The sequence below is a fragment of the Lutra lutra genome, chromosome 7 (genome assembly GCF_902655055.1).
Source record: "Lutra lutra chromosome 7, mLutLut1.2, whole genome shotgun sequence".
Classification (NCBI taxonomy): domain Eukaryota; kingdom Metazoa; phylum Chordata; class Mammalia; order Carnivora; family Mustelidae; genus Lutra; species Lutra lutra.
Window position 1 is genome coordinate 112168763 of NC_062284.1, and position 25711 is coordinate 112194473.

The following is a 25711-nucleotide window of genomic DNA, read 5'->3' on the forward strand; positions in this document are numbered from 1 at the left end:
CTAGAATTTTCTGTAACATAAAATGTTCATTACACTTTTGAATCTCTCGTTCTATTTGAATCTGACTTTTAATCTGTTTTTTATAAAGAGTTCTCTAGAAAGATTGTGAATCTCTCTTCATGACCTGTATGACTTAGAATTTTTCAGTACATCTGTCTGCCCTTTTTAGCTATTAAAGTAATTTTTTTTAAGTTTTTAACTTTAATTCTAGTACAGTTAAGATACAGTGTTATGATTAGTTTCAGGTATACAGTATAGTGAGTCAACAGTTCTATAGCACTGTATATATGCATCATTACTCAGTCCTCCATCATTAGAAATGTACACTTAATCCCCTTTACCTGTTTTACCCATTCCCCCCCAACCAACTCCCCCTCTGATATGCTTTATTTTCAATGAGCACCTTTAGTTAAAGTTACTACTTTTTTTTCAACAAGAACATTTTCTACCTGTGGTGTATTTCAGAGTACATGGTTCTAAAAGACACACACACACACATATATATACATATAAGACATTCCATCTAAGGAAATAAAATACATATTTTCCTCAAATACACACAGAAGACTCCCCTGGTTAAATCACATAAAAAGATACATAACAGGGGTACCTGGGTGGCTCAGTGGGTTAAGCCTCTGCCTTCAGCTCAGGTCATGATCTCAGGGTCCTGGGATCGAGTCCCATATCGAGCTCTCTGCTCCGCAGGGAGCCTGCTTCCTCCTCTCTCTCTCTCTGCTTGCCTCTCTGCCCACTAAAAAAAAAAGAGACATTTAAAAAAAAAAAGATACATAACAAATACTACAAATTTAAGAAAACTGGAATCATACCAAATAGATTTTCCTGCCACAATGATACAAAACTAAAGATCAACAATAAAATAAAGCTGGAAAATCTATAATAGAAATATTAAATATTTAACATGTGAATATTAACATACTACTGCACAAGCAGTAGGCCAAATAAGAAATCAAACAGCAAATCAAAATATGTTTCAAACAAAAGAAGAAGAAAACACTATTCCAAAACCTACGGGCTGCAGCAAAAGCAGATGTTAGAGTGAAATTTATGCTATAAATGCTCATATTAAGAAAGTTCAAATAAATATTATACCACAAGGAACCAGGAAAAGAAGAAACTTAGCTGAAATTTAGAGGAAGGAAATAACAAAGAAAAATCAGAAATAAATAAAATAGAGACCAGAATAAAAAGATAACGTAACAGTGAAAGTAATAATCATTTAAGAAAAAGAAAAAGAAAAAACACAGAATTGACAGTGTTTTAAGTACATTAAGAAAAAACAAAGAGGAGATTGATATATGTGCTGCCGAAGCGAGCACCAAAGAGGAGATTGAAAAACCAACATGAGAAATGGAAAAAACAATACAACAGGTAACCACAGAAATACATAGTGTGGTAACAGATTATTATCAACAATAATATACTAACAAATCAGATAACTTAGGGGGAAAAAAACCAAATAATTTCTAAAAATGCATGATACCACAATCTAATCATCAGTTTTGAATCCAAGAAATGGGAAATCTTAGACTGTAATAAGAATGAAAGTTGAATTAGGAATCACAAAATCCCAGCACATGGTTTCACATTGGTGAATTTTACCAAACATTTAAAGATACAATGATGATCTTTATCAAAATTTTATAAATAAGGGAATATAGGGAACACATTCAGAATCATTCCATGAGACCGTTACTACCCTGATATCAAAGCAGGATAAAAATAATATAAGAACAAAAAAGTCTAGTTTTGCTACTCTACTACTCTAGTATTGCTACTCCAACTTTTTTTTGACATCCATTTGTGTGATAAATGTTTCTCCACCATCTTGCTTTCAATCCGCAGGTGTCTTAAGGTCTAGAATGGGTCTCTTGTAGGCAGCATATAGATGAGTCTTGTTTGTTTGTTTGTTTTTATCCATTCTGACACTCTTAAGTCTTTTGACTGGAGCATTTAGTCCATTTACATTCAAAGTAATTATAATTTTTTTTTAAGATATTTATTCAGAGAGTGTGAGTGGGGGAAGGGGTAAGGTGTAAGAGAGAGAATCTCAAGTAGATTCAGCTGTAAGCATGGAGCCCAACATGGGGCTTGCTCTCACAATCCTGAAATCATGACCTGAGCCAAAATCAAGAGTTGGATGCTTAACTGACTGAACCACCCAGGTGCCCCCAAAGTAATTATTCATAGATGTGTATATATTGCCTTTTGGTTATTTGTTGTTATTTTTGGAGATTTTCTCTGATCCTTTCTTGTCTTTGATACTTTTAGTCTCTCCTATACACTCAAAGAGTCCCCTTTATTTCTTGTAGAGGTGGTTTAGTGGTCATAAACTCCTTTCGTTATTGTTTGTGTGGCAAACTCTTGTCCTCTCCTATTCTGAATGATAACCTTGCTGGATGGAGTATTCTTGGCTACAGATTTTTCCTATTCAGCACTTTGAATATATCCTGCCAGTTCTTTCTGGCTTGTTAAGTTTCTAATGAAAAGTCTCCAGCTAGCCTTATGGGTTTTCCTTTGTATGTTATGAATTTCTCTCTTGCTGCTTTTAAGATTTTTTTCTTTGTCACTATATTTTGCAAGTTTAATTACAATATGTCTTGGTGTTGGCCTGCTTTTGTTGATTTTGATGGAAATTCTCTGTGCCTTTCAGATCGGTATGTCTGTTTCCTTCCCCAGATCAGGAAAGTTTTCTGCTATTTCTTGAAATATATTTTCAGTCCCCTTCTCTCTCTCTCCTTCTGGGACTCCTATAATACAAATGTTACTGCGTTTGATGTAGTCACTGAGTTCTCTAAGTCTATTTTCATGTTACATAATTCTCTTGTTCAGCTTCATTATTTTCCGTTATTTGGTCTTCTGGATTCTGCAGCTTTATCATGAATTGGCTTGAATGGAAGTTTTTGGTTTTAAATTATATTTGGATATATTGCTTTCTGAATATCTAGTTTTGACATTTCCTGTATATAAAAAGAAATGAATAAACATATGAAAATGATTTTGAATCTTAGTTTTAATTCTTCTAAGGCTTGATTTTAATTTTATTTTGCCTAGGATTTTAACTATATGTATTAAATAAATAAATGTACACGGGTAATATTCATGCATTCAGTTTTTAATTCAATAAATACTAATAAAGGGCGTGCTCTGTTTTTAGGCATTGTGTTCTAAGTCCTTGTTCTACTAGTGCATACCTTTTAGTATTGGAAATAAATAAGCCAGTGAGTTGTGATCGTGAATAATAGAGGATGGTGAATGCTTTTTTAAAAAGATAAGGTGTTGTAGCATTCTTGTAGGGTATTGTAGCCATTCTTCTTTCTTGCTTTTAGGGTCCCAGTTTTGTTCTGGAACCTACCCTTAGGGATAAATCCTGATTAGTCAAAGCTATAATGGTAATCCCATCCCACTTTTCAGTGACTGATTTTGTGAGGCACAGGTGAGTCAGTCTTGGATAATAAAATGTGCAGATCTTCTAGGGGAGACTTCTGTCGGTAGTTTCCTCTTCCTTAAAATGAGATGGACTAAAGGAGATTACCAATTGTTCCTTGGTAATGTATGTACCATAATTACATGTAGCTGGAATTGAGGCAGCCAACTTGTTCATGAAGAATGCTAGCCTTAGCCTTTCAGAAGGATGAAAATAGATTTTTGGAGTAATTAAATAATAACTTTTTGTCTACTGAGAAATTAAAATGTCCTTATTTTTTTTTAAGATTTTATTTATTTATTTGACAGAGAGAGATCACAAGTAGATGGAGAGGCAGGCAGAGAGAGAGAGAGGGAAGCAGGCTTCTTGCTGAGCAGAGAGCCCGATGTGGGACTCGATCCCAGGACCCTGAGATCATGACCTGAGCCGAAGGCAGCGGCTTAATCCACTGAGCCACCCAGGCGCCCCCAAAATGTCCTTATTTTTAAAGTTATTTTGAGTTAGATTTTTCTCTAACTTGTATCCTAACATGTCATAATTGATAGATACAGTTTATCAGGGCCTGTCTCTGAAAAGAGGTGACATTTATTTAAGTAGAGATATGAATTATAATGATGAGCCAAAAGAATTATAGTACAGGTGGAAGGAACAGGAAGAATGAAGGTGCCATGATAGGTAAGAACTTGACAGAAGGCTAGTATACCTACTTTCTAATGACCAAGGGAAAAATAGTAGTAACTAATGCAAATCACCATTACATATATTATTTTATGTAACCTTTACAATTAGGTGCGGAGATACTGTTATTCCAATTTTATAGTTGGGTAAACTGCCCATATATTTATAGCCAGTCATTAATTTGAAATGGTTGCTGTTTCTACTCTATCATACTGCCAATCAAGTATGTATTATGTAATACTGGATAGTCATATAAAATGGTAAGGGTATACATTTTATTTGAATTTTTTAGTATTACTACTTTTTGGCAGTTTTAATCTATTCAGGCCAAAGGTACAGATGCCAAGGCCAGATTTTTTGACCCATTTGAATAGTACAAATTAATTGCATCAGTAAACACAGCCTGGTGTGTTATCTTGAATTAAGGTGAATGAGATACTCCTGATAGAAACCTCATAAATGTGATTATTTGTTTGCAGTTCATAATGAGGAAATTAATTTCTAAGATATTGGCTGGTTTCAGTGAATTTAAATAAAGTATTTTGTGCTTATGTATTCAGGATACCTAGAATTTTAAATTCATATGTGTGTATACTGTGACCTTACCGATAAGCAGTGTGAAAGTATGATAGATGAGTCTATAAGTAATGAATGAAAATTAAATTTATAGATTTGGTAGGGGCTATTTGAAAATTTCCTTTTCTGACTTCTCCTCTCCTCCCTTTTCCCCTCCACTGCCTTCTTGTCTCCCTTTCTACTTTCTTCCTCCCTGCCTTTATTCTACATTTCAGTTTTCATTCAATAAATATTAATAAAGGGCTTACTCTGTTTTAGGCACCATGTTCTAAGTCCTTGTTCTACTAGTGCATACCTTTTAGTATTGGAAATAAATAAGCCAGTGAGTTGTGATAGCGAATGATAGAGGATGGTGAGTGCTTTTTTAAAAAAAAATTACATTTTTTAAAAATTTCAACTAGCATTAAAGGGCCATTTTAATTTGTGATACTCTTTTTACTTGTTTTTATCCACTTTCTTAGATTAATAAACACAAAACTTCCCTTTTTCCATATGGAGGCTGGACAGTAAGTAGTAGTTTAAATAAATGATATATAACAGTACTTAATTTAAAAATGAATTTAGATCAAATGGGAAGATATTTAAAGTCTTGGGTTTGTGTTAATCTAGAATTGGATTCTATATGTTACAGGGCTTTTAAAATATTTGTACTTTTCTTTCTTTTTTTTTTTTTTTCCTCCAAGATTTTATTTATTTATTTGAGAGAGAGTACATAAGAGAGTGAGAGAGAGCGTGATTGGGGTTTGGGGGGTAGAGGCAGAAGGAGAGGGAGAAGCAAAATCCCCATTGAGCAGGGAGCCTGACTTGGGGCTCAATCCCAACTTGAACTGAAGGCAGACACTTAACCAACTGAGCAACTCACTGTCCTCTCACCCAAATTTTTGTACATTATAATTGATAACTAGCTTTCTCTAAGAGTTTTATTTACGTTTTCCTTTATCACGCTGGTATCTTTAAAATGTAATAGTTACACTTAACTTCTACATTATAGTAATCACTAATTAAATTTGTTGAATAAATGATTTTCTTTTCTGTTGAAATTTTCCATTTCATTTCATTACAGTGAATTACTTCAAGAGGTAGTCTGTAATAGTGATTTGGTTTTCCCTCTTTCCAGTTAAGAAAATAAATTCTTCTAAAGACAACTCTCTGAATTATATATTTTATAATAATAATAACTAGTGTATAATTTAGGAACTCATCATTTGAGTATTTGTGATTACTTATTTTGTTTGGAGGAGGTTAGGCTACTAAGAAGACTGAACACAGTTTATGATTTGTTAATTATATTACTAGTTATTTGAGTTGATTCTTAACTATTTTGAAATGATACAAAATACAATTTTTGCATTAACATTTGGATTGAAGTTTATTATATCTAAAGAATAATTACCTTTGGAATTTTTTCATAAAATGACAATGTGCAATGATTTGGTGAAAAAACTCATTGAAACTCAAGATGCAAACACATAATTTAGTCATTTAATAAATTAGCAGCTCTCAATTATTGACATTCTCAATTACATTAAAAAATGGAGATAGTTTTAAACTTTCTTTTAAAATGTTTTTCAGCTGTATTGAAGCATAATTTATATCAATAAAATGTACCCATATTGAGTGTACAGTTAGATGATTTTTATCAAATACATACCTTCATGTAGCTGTCATTCCTCTTTTTAGTCAGTCCCTGGCCCTTTGTAGTAATTTCTTTGGTCTAGAATTTCATATCAATGTGTATGTTTTTTATCCCTGGTGTCATTAGCCTGGCATGTTATTGAGATTGATCCATATTGTATATATTAGTAGTTTGTTCCTTTTTTACTGTTGAATAATACCCTATTATATGAATAAATCACAATTTGTTTATCCATTCATGTGTTGGTAGATACTTGGTTTTTTTCAAAATTTTGGCTCTTATAAATAAAGCAGCTGTGAACATTCTTGTACAAGTCCTTGTATGAACATATGTTTTCATTTCCCTTATAAATACTTAAGAGTGGAATTATTGAGTTATATGGCAAATATATATTTAGCTTTTATGAGACTGTCAAACTTTTTTCCCCCTTTTTTCTTTTCTAGAAAAATTTATGAAACATTGTTATGTCTTCTATAAATATGTTTGGTAGAATTCACACATAAAGCCATATGAGCCTGGAGTTTTCTTTTTGGCAAGATTTATAAATACAGATTCAACATCTTTAATGGTTATGAGCCTGTATAGCTATTTAGATTGTCTATTTCTTTTTGATTGAGCTTTGGTTATTTCTTTTAAGAAATTTGCCAGTTTCAGGTTTGGCTTTGTATTTGTTGACACAAAGTTGTTTACAATATTCCCTTATTATCTTTTTGTAGCATCTGTAGTGATTCTCCCTCTTTCATTCCTAATATTGACAACTTGTGTCTTATTTTCCCCCATTGATTAGATCAGCTGAAATCTCCATTTTATAGGTCTATTCTAGGGGGTTGTTTTTGGTTTTATTGTGTTTATTTCTATTCCTTAACTGTTTTATATTTCAAGGGTAGAGTTTACATTTTGAATTTTTTACCTGTTTCATCAAACTTTCAAATGCTGTCATACCTCTTGAAGGATAATGTAGGAACTTTAATATCTTTCCTTTTTCTGCCTGTCATCCTTTATTATTGTCATACATTTCATGACATTGTTACATGTCCCATAATACCTTGTCATTACTTTAGTTTTAAAGATTAAAATTTATTTTAGAAGAAATTAAAATGAGGTTTCATTTATATTTACCATATATTTAATATGTCTGTTTGAATCCATTGTTTATATTCACATTTCCATCTATAATCAGCCTGATAAGCATCCTTTTACATATGTCTTTGGTGGTGGTATCTGCTGCAACAAGTTCTTTCAGCTTTTGTTTTCTGAAAATGTATTTGTTTTGCCTTTATCTTAAAAAAAAAAAACAACTTTTTATTTTGGAATGATTTTAGAATTACAGAAAATTTGCAAAGAAAGTATGGAGGATTTCCATATACACTATTCCAGGTTTCCCATCTTACACAGCCATGGTAATTTGTCAAAACAAATAAATTAACAGTGGTACAATATTATTAACTAAACTACAGATCATATTGGATTTCACCCGTTTTTCCATAGCGTCCCTTTCTCTTCTGAGATCTAATCCAGGATATCATGTTGCATATAGTCATTATGTCTCCTTGGTCTTCTCAAATCTTTTATAGTTTCTTGTTTGTTTTATGTTTTTTTTTATGATCTTGATAGTTTTGAAGAGTACATTCCAGTCAGTTTGGGTTTGTCTGGTATCTTTCTCATTATTAGAATGGAGTTAGGGGTTTGCAGATGAATATCATAAAGATGACGTGCCCTTCTTCAGTACCATTTAGAATTGTTCCATCATTGTGAAAATTTCCCCTGCAGCCCCTTTCTAATCCACCTTTCCTTGCATCTTTAAGCCTTGGCTACCAATGATCCCTTTTTTTTTTTTTTAAAGATTTTATTTATTTATTTGACAGAGATCACATGTAGGCAAAGAGGCAGTCAGAGAGAGAGAAGGAAACAGGCCCCCCGCTGAACAGAGAGCCCAATGTGGGGCTCCATCCCAGGACCCTGGGATCATGACCTGAGCTGAAGGCAGAGGCTTTAACCCACCAAGCCAAGCCACCCAGGTGCCCCCACTGATCCCTTTTTCATCCTAGTTTTCCATCTTTCATAATGTTAAATAAATGAATCACATGATGTGCAGCTTTTGATTCTGGCTTCTTTCACTTAGCAAAATATATTAAAGATTCATCCATTTTGATGAATCAGTGGGTCAATAGCTCATCCCTTTTTTTTTTTAAGCGATTTTATTTATTTATTTGACAGAGAGGGAGAGAAATCACAAGTAGGCAGAGAGGCAAGCAGAGAGAGAGAGGGGAAACAGGCTGCCTGCTAAGCCTGATGTGGGGCTCAATCCCAGGACCCTGGGATCATGACCTGAGCCAAAGGCAGAGGCTTAACCCAGTGAGCCATCCAGGTGCCCCTAGCTCATTCCTTTTTACTGCTGAGCAATATTCCATTGTTTTTGACATATCAGAGTTAAATTCATTCACATGTTAAAGGCCATCTCAATTTCCCCCCCCATTTTTGCCTATTATATGTAAAGCTGCTATAAACATGTAAGTATAGTTTTATTGAGAACATAAGCTTTCACTTCTCTTGGGTTGATACCTAGGAGTGGCAGTACTGGATAAATGTAGTTTTAACTTTGAATCCTAAAACTAAAACTTCTTTAAGAAAACATAGGAGAAAAATGTGACCTTGGATTTGGGATTTGTATTTTAGCTATAATACCAAAACTGCAATTATGGAAAAAAAGAATAAATCACATTTCATCAAAAAGTTTAAAATCTTCTTATGTGCAAGACACTATTAAGAGAATGAAAAGAAAGGTAAGTCACAGATTGGGAGAAAATATTTGAAAAATAACTTATCTGATAAAATATTTGTATCTAGGATAGGTAAAGGACTCTTAAATCTCAACAATAAACAAATACTCTAATATAAAAATGGCAAAAGATCACAATAGACACTTCACCAAAGAAGATATATGGATGGCAAATAAGTACAAGAAAAGATAATCACTTGCTTAATATCAGTTTGTTATTAGGGAAATTTAATGCATATAGAATCTACATCAAGATACCACCTACAGATATTTTAATTGCTTTAAAAAATTTGCAATATCGAATCCTGGAGAGATTGTGGAGTAACAAGAATTCTCATGCATTGCTGGTGATAACTCAGGATGAGCAGCCACTTTGGAGTATAGTGTCGCCTTTTTTTTTTTTTAAATAAACATACATTTTCCTTAGGACACAACTGTCCCACTTCTAGGTATTTACCCAAGTTAAGTGAAAACTTAAGTTCACAGAAAACTGCTTTTTTTTTTTTTTAAATATTTTCACTGGATAGCAAAGTGTAGTTTGGCTTTTTTTTTTTTTTTTTTTAAATTTCAGCAACTTTAAAAGATGTTGTTCCATTATCCACTAGCTTGTACTTTTTCTAAGAAGCCCCCTGAAATTATTTTTACCATGTATGTATTTTTTCCATGACTATTATTCCCCTTTAAATTATGATTTTATTTGTATTTTAAAATACTTTGGAAATTCTGCATGTGCATAAAACTAAGCATATTTTCAGTGTACATTACTTTAAGTTTAATGTCAGGTTTTGTTCTGAGAAGTCCTTTTTCAAGCTGAATGTCAAAATGGGGAAATGCCCATAGATTTTCCCCTGCCCTGAAGCTAATGATGTAAATCGCTTTCTTGCTAATGATGTTGGATGACTTTTATTTGAGTTTTTCACCTAAACAAATTTTTAGTTCATGATGATGGTTACTGTATGATGATACAGCTGTGGGGAAAGCTATAAAATACCATAATATCTAAAGATAAGTGCTATAAAATGGCTATTTTAAAATTTTCTTTTTTATCAAATCGCCTTCAGATTTTTTTTCCTAGATAATTTTATCTTTGGTTAATTTTTAAAAATTGGTATATACAACTAATGAATCATTGAATGCTGCATCAAAAACTAATGATGTACTATATGTTGGCTAACCAAACGTGCTAAAAATAAATAAATAAATATAATTGATATGTAACTTATTAGTTTTAGGCATATAACATCATGATTTGATATTTGTGCATATTGTGAAATGACTGCCACAATAAGTCTAGTTACCATTTGTCACTTTATGGGTTACAAATTTTCTTTTTCTTGTGATGAGGATTTTTTTTATTGCTCTGTCCTCAAGTCCATTGACCTTTTCCTCTATAGTATCTAATCTTTTCTTTAATCCTTTCCAGAAAATTTTTTAAACTTTCAGCAGTTTTTTTTTTTTACTTATAGAAGTTGCATTTTTGTTGTAGCTTTTATTTGTTTTTTTTTTCAGTATATTGATTTTTTAATCTAAATCTTAGTATATATTTTTAGTAATTGTTTTAGTTTCCTTGTCTGCCTTCATCACCTCTGTCTTAGGGGTTTGTTTTAAATTGATTGATTTTCTTATTGGCTCTCAGTCACATTTTCTTCCTTTTTGACATCATGGTAAAAACAGTTTGGGGGGTAAAAGTAATTCACAGTTTATTAAACCATATTTCTGTTGACGGGCAATTATGTTTTTTTTCTACTTTGGAGCTATTGCATAAAGTATTGTGATGAGTAGCTTTGTAAAATGCATTTTGTTCATATGTTAAAACACATCTTAGTATAAATTTCTGCTAGTGGAATTCTCATCAAAAGGGATGTTTTTACAGAAATACTTGATGTATAATGCCATATTTCCCTTTGCACAGTGTATAAGTATCTACATACTTGTATTAAATGAGAGCTGAATTATTTTTGAGATTAGAAGACCACCCTCTTAGGAATATCGTTCATAGCAGAACAAGTCTTTGTTCTGACTCGTAGTCAGTTAGTTCTGTAGAATATTGTTATATCCTCATCTTTTGCCCTTGGCATTAAAGTGAAGCCACTTGAATGTGATTCTTGGAAGCATCATTTCCACATAGTCAGATGCTAAAGGAAGTAGTTTTGGTCATTTTCTTGTTAGATATAAGAACAGTCAATTTGACAGTGTTAAAAGTGGTACTGCATTTGTTGTTTTTCACAGAATGATTAAACTAGTTGTGTTTTTGACATCAGTTGGTATAGTTTATATTCAGTTTCTCACTGTATCACTCAATATGTTAGTTGCTGCAAGAAGAGGCTTTTTTGAGGTTGTATCTGGGGAATTACTTCCCTTTGCAGTTAGAATCCTCTAGAATATCACCTCTTGAGGGCAGAGATTCTCATTTGTCTTATTCATTGGTACAACTCCAGTGCCTAGGACAGAGTCTTTTATAGGATAGGGACTTACTAAGTATTTTTCGAATGAATGAGTGAGTAAATCATGGTGCTGTATAAAATTAGGTAAAGTACATGGTAAATTTGTTCCACATGTTGTCCATTACAAATGTTGATTAAAACCACGTATATGTTTTAAAATAAATAGAGTGTAATGTATAAATCGCTACACTGAGTGAAGTAACTTATTTAGAAGGTAAAATACTCATGCCATCTCTCAGATGTGCTCCCTTCGTTACTGCAGCTATGAAACTTTCCCCTGTCTTCTCAAGATACTAAATTCTCTCCTCTCAGAAATCCTAGAGTGGTGATCTATATCATAAATCTTATGTATATCCTTTCTGTATTGTATTTTGAATTATGATTTCATTTTTATCATATTTTTGGATTTTTTATACTTATTTTTATTTTGTAAATATTATAAATTTTCTATAATTTTCTATAATTATTTTCTGTAATTGTTTTCTATTATTTTCTAAATTTTATACTTATTTTTATTTTCTAAATTGTTGCTCTGTGGAAATGTTATACTTAATGAGATGATGGAAATGTTCTATATCTGCACCATTCATAATGGTAGCCATAGGCACAAGTGGCTATTGAACATTTGAAATGTGGCTACTGTGACTGAGAATAAATATTTAATGTTAATTCTAATTAAGTAGTTCCATGTGGCAAGTAACTATTGAAGCAGACAGCACAGCTCTAGGGCTTACAATATACATTTTTAACTTATCAATCTAATGTGCAGTGAGAACTTTACTACAGTGTACTTCATTTAACTTTTTAATAGTGCAGTTTTGCTGACACAGAGTATTTTTCAGCATTTTTTTTTCCTGGAAATGACTATTTTTAAAAGATATTTTCACTGGTTATAAGTTGACACTATCCCCACTCCCATCCCCTCTACCCAGTATTTTTAAAGCTGTTGCTTCATTGTCTTCTGGCTAATGTTGTTTCTGATAAGAGATGTGTTCTCATTCTCTGTTTATCTGTATGTAATTTTTCCCCCAGCTGCCTATAAGATTTTCTATCTTTGTTTTCAGCAGCTTTCCCTACATTTTAAATTTATCCTACTAGTAGTTCTCTGCATTTCTTGGATTTGTGGTTTATCATTCATTGATTGTAGAAAATATATTTTCTGCCTCATTTTCTCTCCTCTCTTTCTGAAACTCTTGTTGTATATGTATTGATAATCAGTACTCCCACAGATTTTGAATTTCTTCTTATTTTTTTTTTGCAGTCTTTTTTTTTTGTCCTTTTCGAGTTTTATTTTGGATAATATCTAATGACCTCTTGTCATGTTTGTTGATTAGTTTTAACTTTTGTCCAGTTTTCTGATAAGCCTGTTGGAGGTCCTCTGATATTTTATTTTTGTTAATTTGGCATTTTATCTGCTGAATCCTCCATCTGTTCATGTATGTTGTCCATACTTTAGACTTTTTAATATATTGGTTATAATTATTCCGAATTTTCTGTCTGATAGTTCTAACATCTAGTTCATTATGGGTCTGGTTCTGGTGTGCTTGCTTTATCTCTTAAAAATGGTTTGTTATTTCTTGTTTTTTTAATGTGTCTCATGATTTTTTATTGCATGCCAGACATTATAAGTACAGAGCTGTAAAGACTGAGGTCAATGGTATTTATGCCCAGAAATGGGTATTTTTCTTTTTGAGAAATTGTTTATGATCTGATTATTTATGTATGGATGGGGATGGAGTCATTCTAGTCAGTGATTGAGTTGGGGTTGTTTCGTTATTGTTGTTGTTGTTTTTGCAATTGTTACCTTCACTGAGTCAGAGACTTAAAATTCTTGGAGTAGTGGAATGCTGTTACCTCATTCTTAGTGTTAGGCCCGGACTGCTAAGATTGCTCAGTATTCTAGTCCATCCTTAGCCTTTACCATGTCTTGGATGGCTGCCTCACAAGATAATCTCTTTCAGTGTTCTTTCTAATTTTTGATTAGTAGCTGGAGAGTGTGAAGTTTATTTTGTTGTCTTTCTTGAAAGAATGTTGAGTTTTGTTTTGCTAGGCATTTAATTTACTTTTAGATCATCTTGATCCTTTTGTAGCTTGTTTTTAAGTTTTGTTCTAGCTTTTGTTAGCCTCTTCTTAATTCTATGGCTAGAGTCATTAAACTCTGGCTTATGAGCTAAATACGGTCCATAGCCTGTTTTTGTATGGCTTTTGAGGTAAGAATGGATTTTACATTCTGAAAGGGCTGTAAAGAAACAAAAATAAAAGTGAGAAATATGTGATAAAGACTGTATGTATCTCACGTAGCTTATGATATTTATTATCCTGCTCTTTAGAAAAAAGTTTCTGATCCCTGCTCTAGGGCTTACTTAACTCTAACTTCTTTTTTTAAAAATTTATTTACTTTTTATTTTCTTTTTAAAAATTATTAATATATAATCTATTATTTGTTTCAGGGGTACAGGTCTGTGATTCATCAGTCTTACACAACACACCTCTTCCCCAATGTCTATCACCCAGCCACCCTATCCCCTCAGTGTCCTCCCCTCCAGCAACTCTGTTTGTTTCCTAAGATTAAGAGTCTCTTAAGGTTTGTCTCCCTCTCTGGTTTTGTCTTGTTTCATTTTTTTCCTCTTTTCTCCTGTGATCCTCTGCCTTGTTTCTTAAATTCTGCATATCAGAGAGATCATATGATAATTGTATTTCTCTGATTGACTTATTTGGGTTAGCATAATACCCTCTAGTTCCATCCATGTCATTGCAAATGGCAAAATATCAATATTTGATGGCTACGTAATATTCCATTATATATATATACCAACCCTAACTTCTAAGATGTTTTATTTCTTGGCTTTCTGCTGAACGCACCAGGTTTTCTATATGGCATTTTCATTTGTTTTTGGTTGGAACTCATAGGTTTTCCCCTTTATACAATTCTGAGACATATTCACTTTTCAGTTACCTAGTATTTATTTTTTTCTTGATAATTTTTCTTTGCGAGCCTCATGAAGTCTTATGCATGCAGAGCTTAGTATCCTACACACATTTTTGGATCCTTTTCTCTGGGCATCTCCCTCCTCTTCAATATATTGACTTGTAGATGTTCTTCTTAAACTTCTTAACTTTAGTATCTAACATCACTTCGGGAAGACAGCTTTGCTTTGCCTGGGTTCTCCACTTTTGTGTTGGTGTTCAGTAAATTTTAGGCAGAAAGCTGAAGTGATTATAGGATTTACCTTTGATTGTTAACCTTATCTCAGACATCACAGTCTTGTCTGGCTATTGCCCAATCTTGAAAACAGGTTTTCTAAATATTTAAATTTTCTAGTGAGCTCCAAGTCTAGTACCAGTTTTTCTTTCATATTTAAAAGTAAAATGCTGGTTGGCAAACAATAAAAATGCCTTTAGTCTTCCAATATAGCATTAAACTAATAATTATAATTTTATTTATTGAACTGTTTATTTGTTCTAAATTGAGTTTAGTTTTTATAGTATTTGTAAGATGTGTTAGCAGGATATATAAGAAAATGTGATTGATTAAGTTCTGTCTGGCATCTTGAACGCCCACTCTGTGCCTAGATTTTGTATAGCTTGCTGGGGACAGAAAGAATAACACATGAACTGAAGACCAGGCACTCAGCCCCAGTAGGAAGTAGGCACATATACTATTTATCTATTGTTAGGTAACAAATCACCCTAAGACTAAGTGATTTTAAAACAATTATTATTTGTTGGTTAAGAATCTGGGCATGGCTTAGCTAGATCTTCTGGCTATGGTCTTTCAAAAGCCTGAAATAAAAATGTGGGCCAAGTTTCAGCCACATCAAGACTTGACTGGTGCAGAATCCATTTCCAAGCTTACTCACATGGTCGTTGGCAGATTCTGTTCCATTCCACATGGGCCTTTTCATATGGCAGCTTCAGAGTAACAAGAGAGAATAAGCAAGATAGAAGTATCAGTCTTTTATAACCTTATCTCAGAAGTGAAATCATATCACTTTTGCTGTATTCTATTTAAGAAGGGAGTCATTAGGTTCAGCCCACACTCAGGAGGAGGAGATTACACAAGGCAGGAGTACAGGACACAGGGATTCTTGGCAGCCATTTTAGGAACTGCCTGTAATAATACGTGGTATATAAATTATGTAAACTGTTATAAATGGGTCTATAAAATAATAGCATTAATATATGTAGCATAATAATAATTTGCTACTGGTATGCTAACTGCTTCCTATAGATTGTTTTATCTAAGCTTTTTCTAGTAGTCTATGGGAAAGGTAGTATGTATTATATCCATTTTACAGATAAAGAAATTGAACTTGAGTATGGTTACCTTGCTGTGATGTAGCAGAGCAAAGATTCTAGTCCAGGCTTTGCCTATTCTATACTTATATTTTTAATCTCCATATCTTATTAACATTAAAATACTATTACCTTTTATTGAGCACCTCTTATGTGCCAAGCATTATAAGTACATTATATATTAACACCATTTAAGCCTCACAGTAACTTTATTAAAGCTCTCAGTTTTACTGATTATATACTTTAGCTTTCAGATTCAAGAAATTACTTTGAAAAATTACATATATTTTATATTTCAGAGACATTAAGCAAATATAACCCAAAGATTCTCTGTAAATACAAAAAACAAAAACAAAAACCATTTAAATACCTACTACCCTAAAAAAAAGTGGTATCACTAATTAAATTTGGAAGGAAGCCTGACACATGTCAATCCATTTAATATTCTGCAATATATACATGCATGTATATGTATATATGTATTCTTTTTTTTTTTTTTAATTTTATTTATTTATTTGACAGAGATCACAAGTAGGGAGAGAGGCAGGGAGAGAGAGAAGGGGGAAGCAGGCTCCCCGCTAAGCAGAGAACCCCATGTGGGGCTCGATCCCGGGACCCTGGGATCATGACCTGAGCAGAAGGCAGAGGCTTTAACCCACTGAGCCACCCAGGCGCCCCTATATATATGTATTCTGCTGATGAAAGGTGGTATATGAATCTCAAACAGGAATGAATTTATAAATACTTAAAAAGAAAACAGCCCACTCCTAGAAGAAATCTCAACAAACTCTGCTGTATAAATTTTAGTTAGAAATTAGCTCATGTAGTTAATGTTGAAATATTTTTACTAATAAATTTGAAATATTTTCACTAATAAATTCACAGATAAATTGAGTGGCTTTCATATCAAAATCTGTACATACTTTCTTCAGTCATCCCATTGTCTTTGCAAAATGAATCTTTTAGATGAGGAAAATAAGACAAAGTAAAGAGAAATTATTTTCTTATGATTGAAGGGTACCATAAGTTGATATTATGGTCTTTTAGACCAGTTTATTTTAATTATTTGAGAGTATCTTGTAAGGTATGTGTTGACAATAGTAAATCCTAAAGCTTATGGATGACTTTATTTTTGAACCATTTTCCTTATAGTAATAGTACTCTCTTACTTTCTACATTCAGATTTGCTTTCTTAAGTGGGGCATAAAATGCAGTTGAAGCTGATATGCATGAATTATGTCATATTAGCATATGTCATGTATGACATCCTTCACTCATTCATTCACTTATTTATTTATTTATTCAAAAATGTTACTCGTACTTACTAAGTGCCAAGCACTGCTCTAAATGTTGGGATACATCAGTGAACAAAATGGATAAAAGTCATGGAGTTTACATTTTGACAGGCATGGTTCAAATAATGGGCTGCTGCTGTTAATTAAGAAAATGACAAGGGTTTGCTCCTATAATAATTTTCAGTGTATTTTTACAACTCCTGTAATATGTAGTAATTTAATATTTTGGCTATTTCTGATGGTAGTTTATAAGAATTTAAAGTATTTTGTATAACAACTTTATGTTTCTATTGACTTTTGTTTCTGTTTGAGTTATATTTTTGCTGGCTTTGAGTATTATAATTTTAATAAAATGTCACCATAAATCTTTTTTTTTTTTATTTAAATGATTCTTTTTTAGAAAGCTATCTTTTCTTTTGTTTATCACAGTTATCTTTCTAAGTTAACTGTTGCTATGAAGGCAAAGATTAAAAAATTTAAAATCTTGGGGCACCTGGGATGCCTGGGTGGCTCAGTTGGTTGAGTAGCTGCCTTCGGCTCAGGTCATGATCCCGGTGTCTTGGGATCGAGTCCCGCATCCGGCTCCTTGCTCAGCAGGGAGCCTGCTTCTCCCTCTGCCTCTGCCTGCCATTCTGTCTGTCTGTGCTCACTCTCTCTCTCTCTCTGACAAATGAATAAAATCTTTAAAAAAAAAAAAAATCTTGGGCACCTGGGTGACTTAGTCATTTGAACATCCAGCTTTTGGTTTCAGCTCAGATCATGATCTCAGGGTCCTGAGATCAAGCCCTGCATGAGTCTGTACTCAGCATGGAGTCTGCTTGGGATTTTCTCCCTTTCCCCTCTCCTCCCACCCTCCACTCCCATGTGTGTGCATGCTCTCTTTCAAATAAATAAATAAAATCTTTTTTAAAAATTTAATATCTTGGGGTGCCTGGGTGGCTCAGTGGGTTAAGCCGCTGCCTTCGGCTCAGGTCATGATCTCAGGGTCCTGGGATCGAGTCCCGCATCGGGCTCTCTGCTCAGCAGGGACCCTGCTTCCCTTCCTCTCTCTCTGCCTGCCTCTCTACCTACTTGTGATCTCTGTCTGTCAAATAAATAAATAAAATCTTTAAAAAAAAATTAATATCTTATTGGTATAGCTTAGAATTAACTAGACTTTTTAATAGTTTTTTTGGCATATGTTATAACAGCAATTTACAGTGTTACATATGTTGTCACAGACAGTATTAACTTAAATGTTAATAGTTAAGCTTCTTTTGTTGAGTTACTGAATTAAATCCACCCCTTAGGCCGTTAGAATGTATTCTTTTTTTTTTTTTTTTTAAATTTGCTTTTTTAACTGGGAAGCCCTGAATATCTGCTTTTTTTCCATATATGACATCTTATGACTGGTCTTTGACCCTGAAATGTTAAATAGTCCTTAATTCTTATGTTTTAGTGAATAGAGGAGGTTACCTGAGATTAGAGGAACAGGGTTTTGGGCAAGGATTTTGAGAGGGACAAGAATGAGCAGTGGAGTCACTAGTAAGAATGTTCTCAATAGGCATAAGCATAGTTATTAAAACAACAGACAAAATGCCAAGTTTTCTTTTGGATTATTGCTTTTTTGGTTGGCTTTCAAACAATTCTCAGTGAGTACAATTCTTTTCATTGTGTGTTTTAACTAGTGTAAACCAGTAACAATGAAGAAAATAGCGTAGGAATAGGAAGGAAGTAGAACACTTGTTTGAAGAGATTTGCTTTTCTTTGAATATTTGGGCACTTAAAAACAGCTGAGATTTGAGGTTCAAAAATAGGAAAATAGCAGCTCTGTTTTTGAGGCCTTTTCTCCAACTTTTCTGTCTAATCTTTAATAAATGCTTAATGCTCAAATGCTCATCACATTTAGTCTTTCATATAGAAACTGTTTATCTTTTCTCTTTTTTATAAGGAACTCTGTGCCTGGAGATACAACTTCTCTTACATAGTTCTGGAATTATCAAATGGTGTTAAAATTATATCTTTGCCTACAATTTTTTTCTTTGCAGAAAAAATTGTTTTGTTTCTAAAGGGAATTCTAAGCCTGATGCTGAGGTGACAGATGAAACCCACAGCCAAGCCTGAGAAAACACGTGCATGTGTAACTTAAGATGCACAGTGACTAAGATATAACTGGTATAGACTTATGTTGCAGTTATTGGTATTTTTTAATAAATTCAAGGAAGGGATAATCTAGCCTAATCTGTATGAACCTTTGCTTGTGATATTTGGAGTAGTTACCAGCTGCTTAATGGATGCCATAACCTTTGCTTAGCTAATATACATGTCACTTTTAGAATTTTATCAGTGACAATTTGCCTGTCACCTACAGAGTTAAGTAGTGGCATCATGGCAGCTGAGCAGTGAGATGGAGGGAGATAGAACTGAGATCTTATGAGAATGAGAACATGTTTCTGCTTGAGATAATGGAAACATTGGGTCAAATATGTATATAATTTGTTTGGTTTTGATTGCTTATTCAAAGATACAATCTTTTGATCTCCTTGTATTATCTATTGCACAATGATGTAAGAAGGAAGAGTGATGATGGCACTTAGAGGACTTCTAAGCTTAGAGCTAATTAATTTGTCTGGTAGAGCCCTGGTATACATGGGTGATTTAATATGCAAATGTAAAAGCTTTTGCTTTTTTACTTATTATTAGGCTGTTAGATTATTTGCCAGCCTATTGACCAGTCAAAACCAATGTTTCCTTTAATTCCATGAATCTCAGCATATGCTACTTTGCATATCCTAAATAATTTAAATGCATTTCTTACTCTTTCCACAGCATGTAGAGTCCATGAAGCACAGGACAATAAAGCTTCCTACTCATAGCACCAGGAAGATCTCTTTGAAAGATTCACTACAGGATTGCCAGAGACAACGAGTTTGTCTGAAGCATCATGTGTTGAAACAACAGAAGGCAACCACTTTTGCACTAGCTAGAAACAGAATTATGATGTTTTCAATTCTTTGAGCTCCAGGAAACCAGGGGAGTGAGCTGAAAATCTGAAAATGCGGCCATGGACTGGTTCCTGGCGTTGGATTATGCTCATTCTTTTTGCCTGGGGGACCTTGCTATTTTATATAGGTGGTCACTTGGTACGAGATAATGACCACCCTGATCACTCTAGCCGAGAACTGTCCAAGATTCTGGCAAAGCTTGAACGCTTAAAACAGCAAAATGAAGACTTGAGGCGAATGGCTGAATCTCTCCGGTAGGTTCTAAAAAATTGAAGGAAGAGACGTATAACTTTGTTTTTAGTTGCAGGGGTTCATGCATCTAATAAAAAATACTTAATGATTTCTTTAAACTGCTGTTTTTGCAGAAATTTAAATATTTTAGTGACATATTTCTTATAACAATGATATCTCTGTATATTTAACATAGAGAATTTTTCGAGGGTCAAATCTTATTTTACATATGAATTTTTTTTTTTAACATATGAATTTTAATATAGAAAAACCATGCCATTTAATTTGTTTTTATATTTCATTTATAGTTATCTTCAGCATTTTGATAATTTTGATACATTAAATACAATTTTTTTATGATTTAAATTAGTGGATATTAAAATTTTATTATATGGACAATAACAAAGACGTTTATAATACTTGAGAGTCTGAGTTAGTCTATAACTTACTAAAATGGAGAAACAAAAATTCATTGCTAAAACAGCTGGATCTGGAATTAAGGAATTGTTGGTGTTGCTACTTCTAATCTGTTAAAAAATATGACATATATGTTAGAAGGCATCAACTGTTTCGAAAAATAAAATCTTACATTTTCAGAGAACAAATAATTCTTAAATTCTAATTCCTCTGCTTTATATATGAAGGTAATTATCGATTTAGCGCTTGCTGTTTCTCAAGCTAGAGTTTTGAAGGTTTGATGTTAAGAGTTGTCATTACTCTAGAGGTGGTAATTGACCCTAAGGGAAGTCGTTTAGAGAAAAAGAGCACAGAGTTTGTTTCTTTTTGAGTAACAAATGAAGGAGTGGAAATGAAAACATCCTGTTGTGCATTGGGCATTTGGAATAGATGGGAAAGGAGAGAGGGACAGTGCTTGATTGTGGAAGCTGAGGAGCATTCTGTGAAGGAAGAATATAGTCGGCAGTGTTACATACTCTCGAGGCTTTAGAGAAGACTTCTCTGCTTCTCTCATTCCCTCACCTCCCTGCCACTGCTGCCCTTGCACTCTTTCTTTAGAACTTACTTCTTTCTCTCAACTTTTTTCTTCACCATAATATTATTTTGGCCCTTTTATGTCCTATGAAAGACAAAGCTAGGTGTTAAGAATTTTATACAATGAATCAAAAATTATTCCTGTCATTTGTAGTAGTATGATGTGACAAAATATAAGGTAACCAGGGATTAGAAAGTGGACAGATAATTTCTTGAATTTATATATCATTTTATTTCCTTTTGGGTGTGGGAGCTTGGGAGTATCATGGAGAAAGTTGGTCTTTAAATAGAGTCTCACTCAATGATTTGTTATGAGATTCAAAGATTGATAATTTAGAGGTAGTAGTAGCTATCACTGATGGAGAGTTTATCATATGCCAGGTACTGTGCCGAGGGCTTTGCATGGATTATCTCATTGAATTTCATAAATTTCCTTATGAGATGCTGGTACTGTTTTCCTAAACGATTTTACAGATGAGGTATCAAAGGAATATTAAGGAATTTAATTTTTCCCAAGGTTATACTTTCACAAGTGGTGGAGCTTACTTTGTATCCTGGCAATATGACTCAAAAGCCCAGACTTTGATGAGGTGTATTGCCTCTGTGAAGAGAAACGAGAGAGAAGTCAATGATTCAGAAATATCAACTATAAGTCTCATGTAGGAGATCATCACGAGTGGCTGCTGTGCTAGTTGTTTTTGGAGTATGCTTTAATTATAGTAAAATCTTGTTCTACAGCCTGGGATTTTTGCTCCTTGGGAAAGATTTTGCTTTTTAACAATTCAGGCTCATAAATAATTTATTATTTTTCTCCTCATTCCAACTTCAATACTGAGACTTCATTCGACTTATTTCTGACTGCCAAGTGTCTTGTTTTTATTGTATCAAAGAAAGCATGCCTTTAATAATAGTTGTTTCTTCTGTAGAATAATCTTTGGGTCTCCTAAGTCACTTTCTTTGTATTCTTTTGTGTTGAAATTAAATTCTGAACTACTGCATTCAAATGTATAGACAACTTGTAAGAGCTGAGACAGTATGTCATGCTGAAATACTGTAAATACAACCTGAAAACAGACTTGAGTCCATTTTTGTACATAGATAGATAATTTTAGGAAAATAAACAAGTAATTCTTTACCCTCATTAGGGAAGAAAACCTCCTCAGGCCCTTCCATCAACTTTACCGGTAGGGCCATTTGTGTTTCAGCCAAAGGGATTGCATTTTAGATCCCCCAGCATAAAAGGAAGAATAGTAGAGGTGCTACAGGCATTGGTGATTTTTCCCTCTCACTGTAACATTTTGTACCCAATTTGCTAAGTCTTTTTCTCAGAAGAAAATGTGTTCGTAAGCTAGACTAAAAAGGAGTAATTCATATGTCTGTAAAACTAGGCCATTTCTTTGGGATGAGGCATATGGATTGAATTTGGAAAGAAGCTGAAATTACAGTGTTTAAGAGTTAGGACAATAGTTTTAAAAGCCACCAGTCCTCCAGTTAGAATTTGCTAATTTTATTGATTATACTACATGTTTAGAAAAATAATCATTATTCTGAGGGATACAAATGTTTAAGTACAATGAATGTTTGTGAGGTTGTTCTATGTATGTGTTTAATTCTGATTATTGATGAATAATTGCTATACAGTAAAATTCACTTTTTTCAGCATATAGGTCTGTGAATTTTGGCAGATGCTTACAGTCGTGTAACTACCACCACAATCAAATTATATAAGAATTTTACCTCCCACCAGAATTCTGTTGTGCCCTTTGTACTGAGATTCTAGCCTTATCTTCTGTCCCTGGTACTGATTTGTTTTCTGTCCTGTATTTTATTCTGTTATAAAATGTCATATAAATAGAATAATGTGGCATATAGCCTTTTGAATCTGGCTTTTTTCATTTATAATGTACTTGAGATTCATTAACGCTGTTGTGTGGGTTGGTAGGTTTTTGTTTTTTTTCTTTTTCCTGTTAATTCTTTTTTAATACTTAGTAGTGTTCCATACTATGGTCATATCACAGTGTTGTTGTCTTTTTTTTTTTTAAACACATTGACCAGTTGAAGGACATTAGGGTTGTTTCTGTTTTTTGGCAATTATGAACAAAGCCATTACAGCATTTGCTTTGTAGGTTTTTGTGTGATTTAAGTTTTTATTTCTCTTGGGTAAATATCTAAGAGGGGGATTGCTAGGTCATTTTAGTGTATGTTTAATTTTTTTAAGAAGTGGCAGTTGCCCCAGTGTTTTCCAATGTTCCTATATCATTTTGCATTTCCACCAGCAAAGCTTGAGAGTTCCAGTTGCTCTCACTCTTGCTAGTATTTGCTATTATAAGTTATTTTTATTTTAGCTGTTTTAACAGATACATAGTCTTATCTCACTGTAGTTTCAGTTTGCATTTCCATAATGATTAATGATGTTGAACACTTTTTTTCATGTCCTTATTTGCCATTCTTTAGTGAGGTGTCTGTACATATTTGTTACCTATTTTATTTTATTATTTTTTTTTTTATTTATTTGAGAGAGAGTGTGAGAGAGAGAACATGAGCATGAGCAAGGGGAGGGGCAGAGGGAGAAAGAGAAAGCAGCTCCCTGCAGAGCAGGAAATCCAATGCAGAGCTCGATTCCAGGACCCCAGGATCATGACCTGAACTGAAGGCAGACACTTAACCAGCTGAGCCACCCAGGCGCCCTGTCACCTATTTTTAAAAATTGAATTTGCTTTTTTTTTTTTTTTTAAAGATTTTATTTCTTTATTTGACAGATCACAAGTAGGCAGAGTGGGGGGGGGGGAGCAGACTCCCCGCTGAGCCGAGAGCCTGATCCCAGGACCCAGGATCATGACCTGAGCGAAGGCAGAGGTTTAATCCACTGAGCCACCCAGATGCCCCAAAATTGAGTTTTCTTATTAAAATTTGTTTTCTTGTTACTGCATTCTCTTTAAAAATTGGGTTTAGCTATAAAATTTTAAATATATATGCATATATGGTAAAGTAAAAACTCTGTGGCTTAAAACAAAAAAAAAAATTTTCTTGATAATTTAATTTGCATTGTCCTCAACTGGATTGTTTTTCTAGTTTGGGGTCACTCTTGTGGCTGCTACAAGATAGTAAGGCAGTCCAGATGACCTCACTCACATGTTTGATGATTAGCTGGGACCATCATTTATTTCCTTTCCATGTGGTTTCTCCAGCAGGACAGCCCAGGTTTCTTACATAGTAGTGTTTCAAGAGGGCAAGAACAGAAACTGCAAGTCCTTTTGAGGCCAAGTATGAAAAGTCACACAGTGCCATTTCTGCCACATTCTGTTAGTGTATGCATGTGAAAGGGGCACTCTGTATTTAGGGAAGAAAGGGAAGAACTGCATAGAATTTTGTAGCCATATTTAACCCACCATTCTCATCTCCAGAAGCAATTGATTAGGTCAAATCATTGTGATCCTGACAGCTAGAGTTTAGTTTAAATTTTTGTTGGTAGGTAATAGGGAGCTATGGTTGGGTTTATAGCAGAGGAATGACACACTGAAAATGGCTGAGTAAGATTTAGATTTTCAGATGGATTTGGGGCATGTGCCTCGCTGGAATGAAATTAACTAGAAAACATACTATTAATCTAGACATGAAGTGATGAGACCTTATTTGGTGTTCCCCAGACATCTCTTCCTTACTTTTTAATTGCCAACACATTAGGTAAACATGTGATAGGCTTTCTTTTAAAAACTTGGAGATAATCACTGCCTGCCACCTTATAGGAATGCCTTTCCATGCTTCATGTTTGTTTTATTCCAACCTTTGATAATGTGAAGTTACTATCAGTTCACAGAATCTTTGCTTCTTGGAATTTGAATCTGCCACTTTGCCTCTCAGTCAGGGCTGACATTTAGCAGAAAATTACTGAAACTAGTTTGGAAATCCCTTGAGCCGTGAACCTTAAGTGGACCAGATGTCAGAACTGGATAAAACTGGATAAAAAATCTAAAGAGTACTTAATTGTCAGTCTTCCTTTTAACTTAAATCCTTTTTGTTCTAGGTCCATTTATTTTTGAGAGTACAGCTTAAAAAAATTCAAACGTGACTTTGTGACCAATTAATAAGGTTGTTTGTTTGGACAACGGAAGAAAACCAGGAAAACCAAACAAATGTCTTCTGGAATTTAGATGCTAGCTATAAACTGTAAATTTACAAACCACAAAGAATGTATAATTAATTTATGGCTTATCTGTTTTTCTGAGTTATGTAGTAATTTTCCTAGATGGATTAGAACCAAAGCGTGACTCTTGGTGGAAAAATTTGACTGAGGCAACAGAAGCATGGAATACTGACATGGGTAGAAAGGAAACAGGTCATATTTTACTTCTGTTTG

General features: G+C 33.6%; 1 protein-coding gene across 9 annotated transcripts in view; it reads left to right on the forward strand.

The window, feature by feature from the left end:
- FUT8 (fucosyltransferase 8) overlaps window positions 1-25711 on the forward strand; it is a 391770-nt gene that overhangs the window by 215208 nt on the left and 150851 nt on the right. For 6 of the 9 annotated variants that reach the window (XM_047736710.1, XM_047736703.1, XM_047736704.1 and 3 more), the window contains one exon: window positions 19958-20387. The exons of 1 other annotated variant lie outside the window; for it this stretch is intronic. In XM_047736710.1, the coding sequence (XP_047592666.1) occupies window positions 20185-20387 (203 nt within the window). In that variant the 5' untranslated portion in view covers window positions 19958-20184. Of the gene's footprint in view, window positions 1-5036; window positions 5052-5160; window positions 5206-19957; window positions 20388-25711 lie in introns of those variants that run through there. 2 more of the 9 variants (XM_047736712.1, XM_047736711.1) reach the window with 2 other exon arrangements.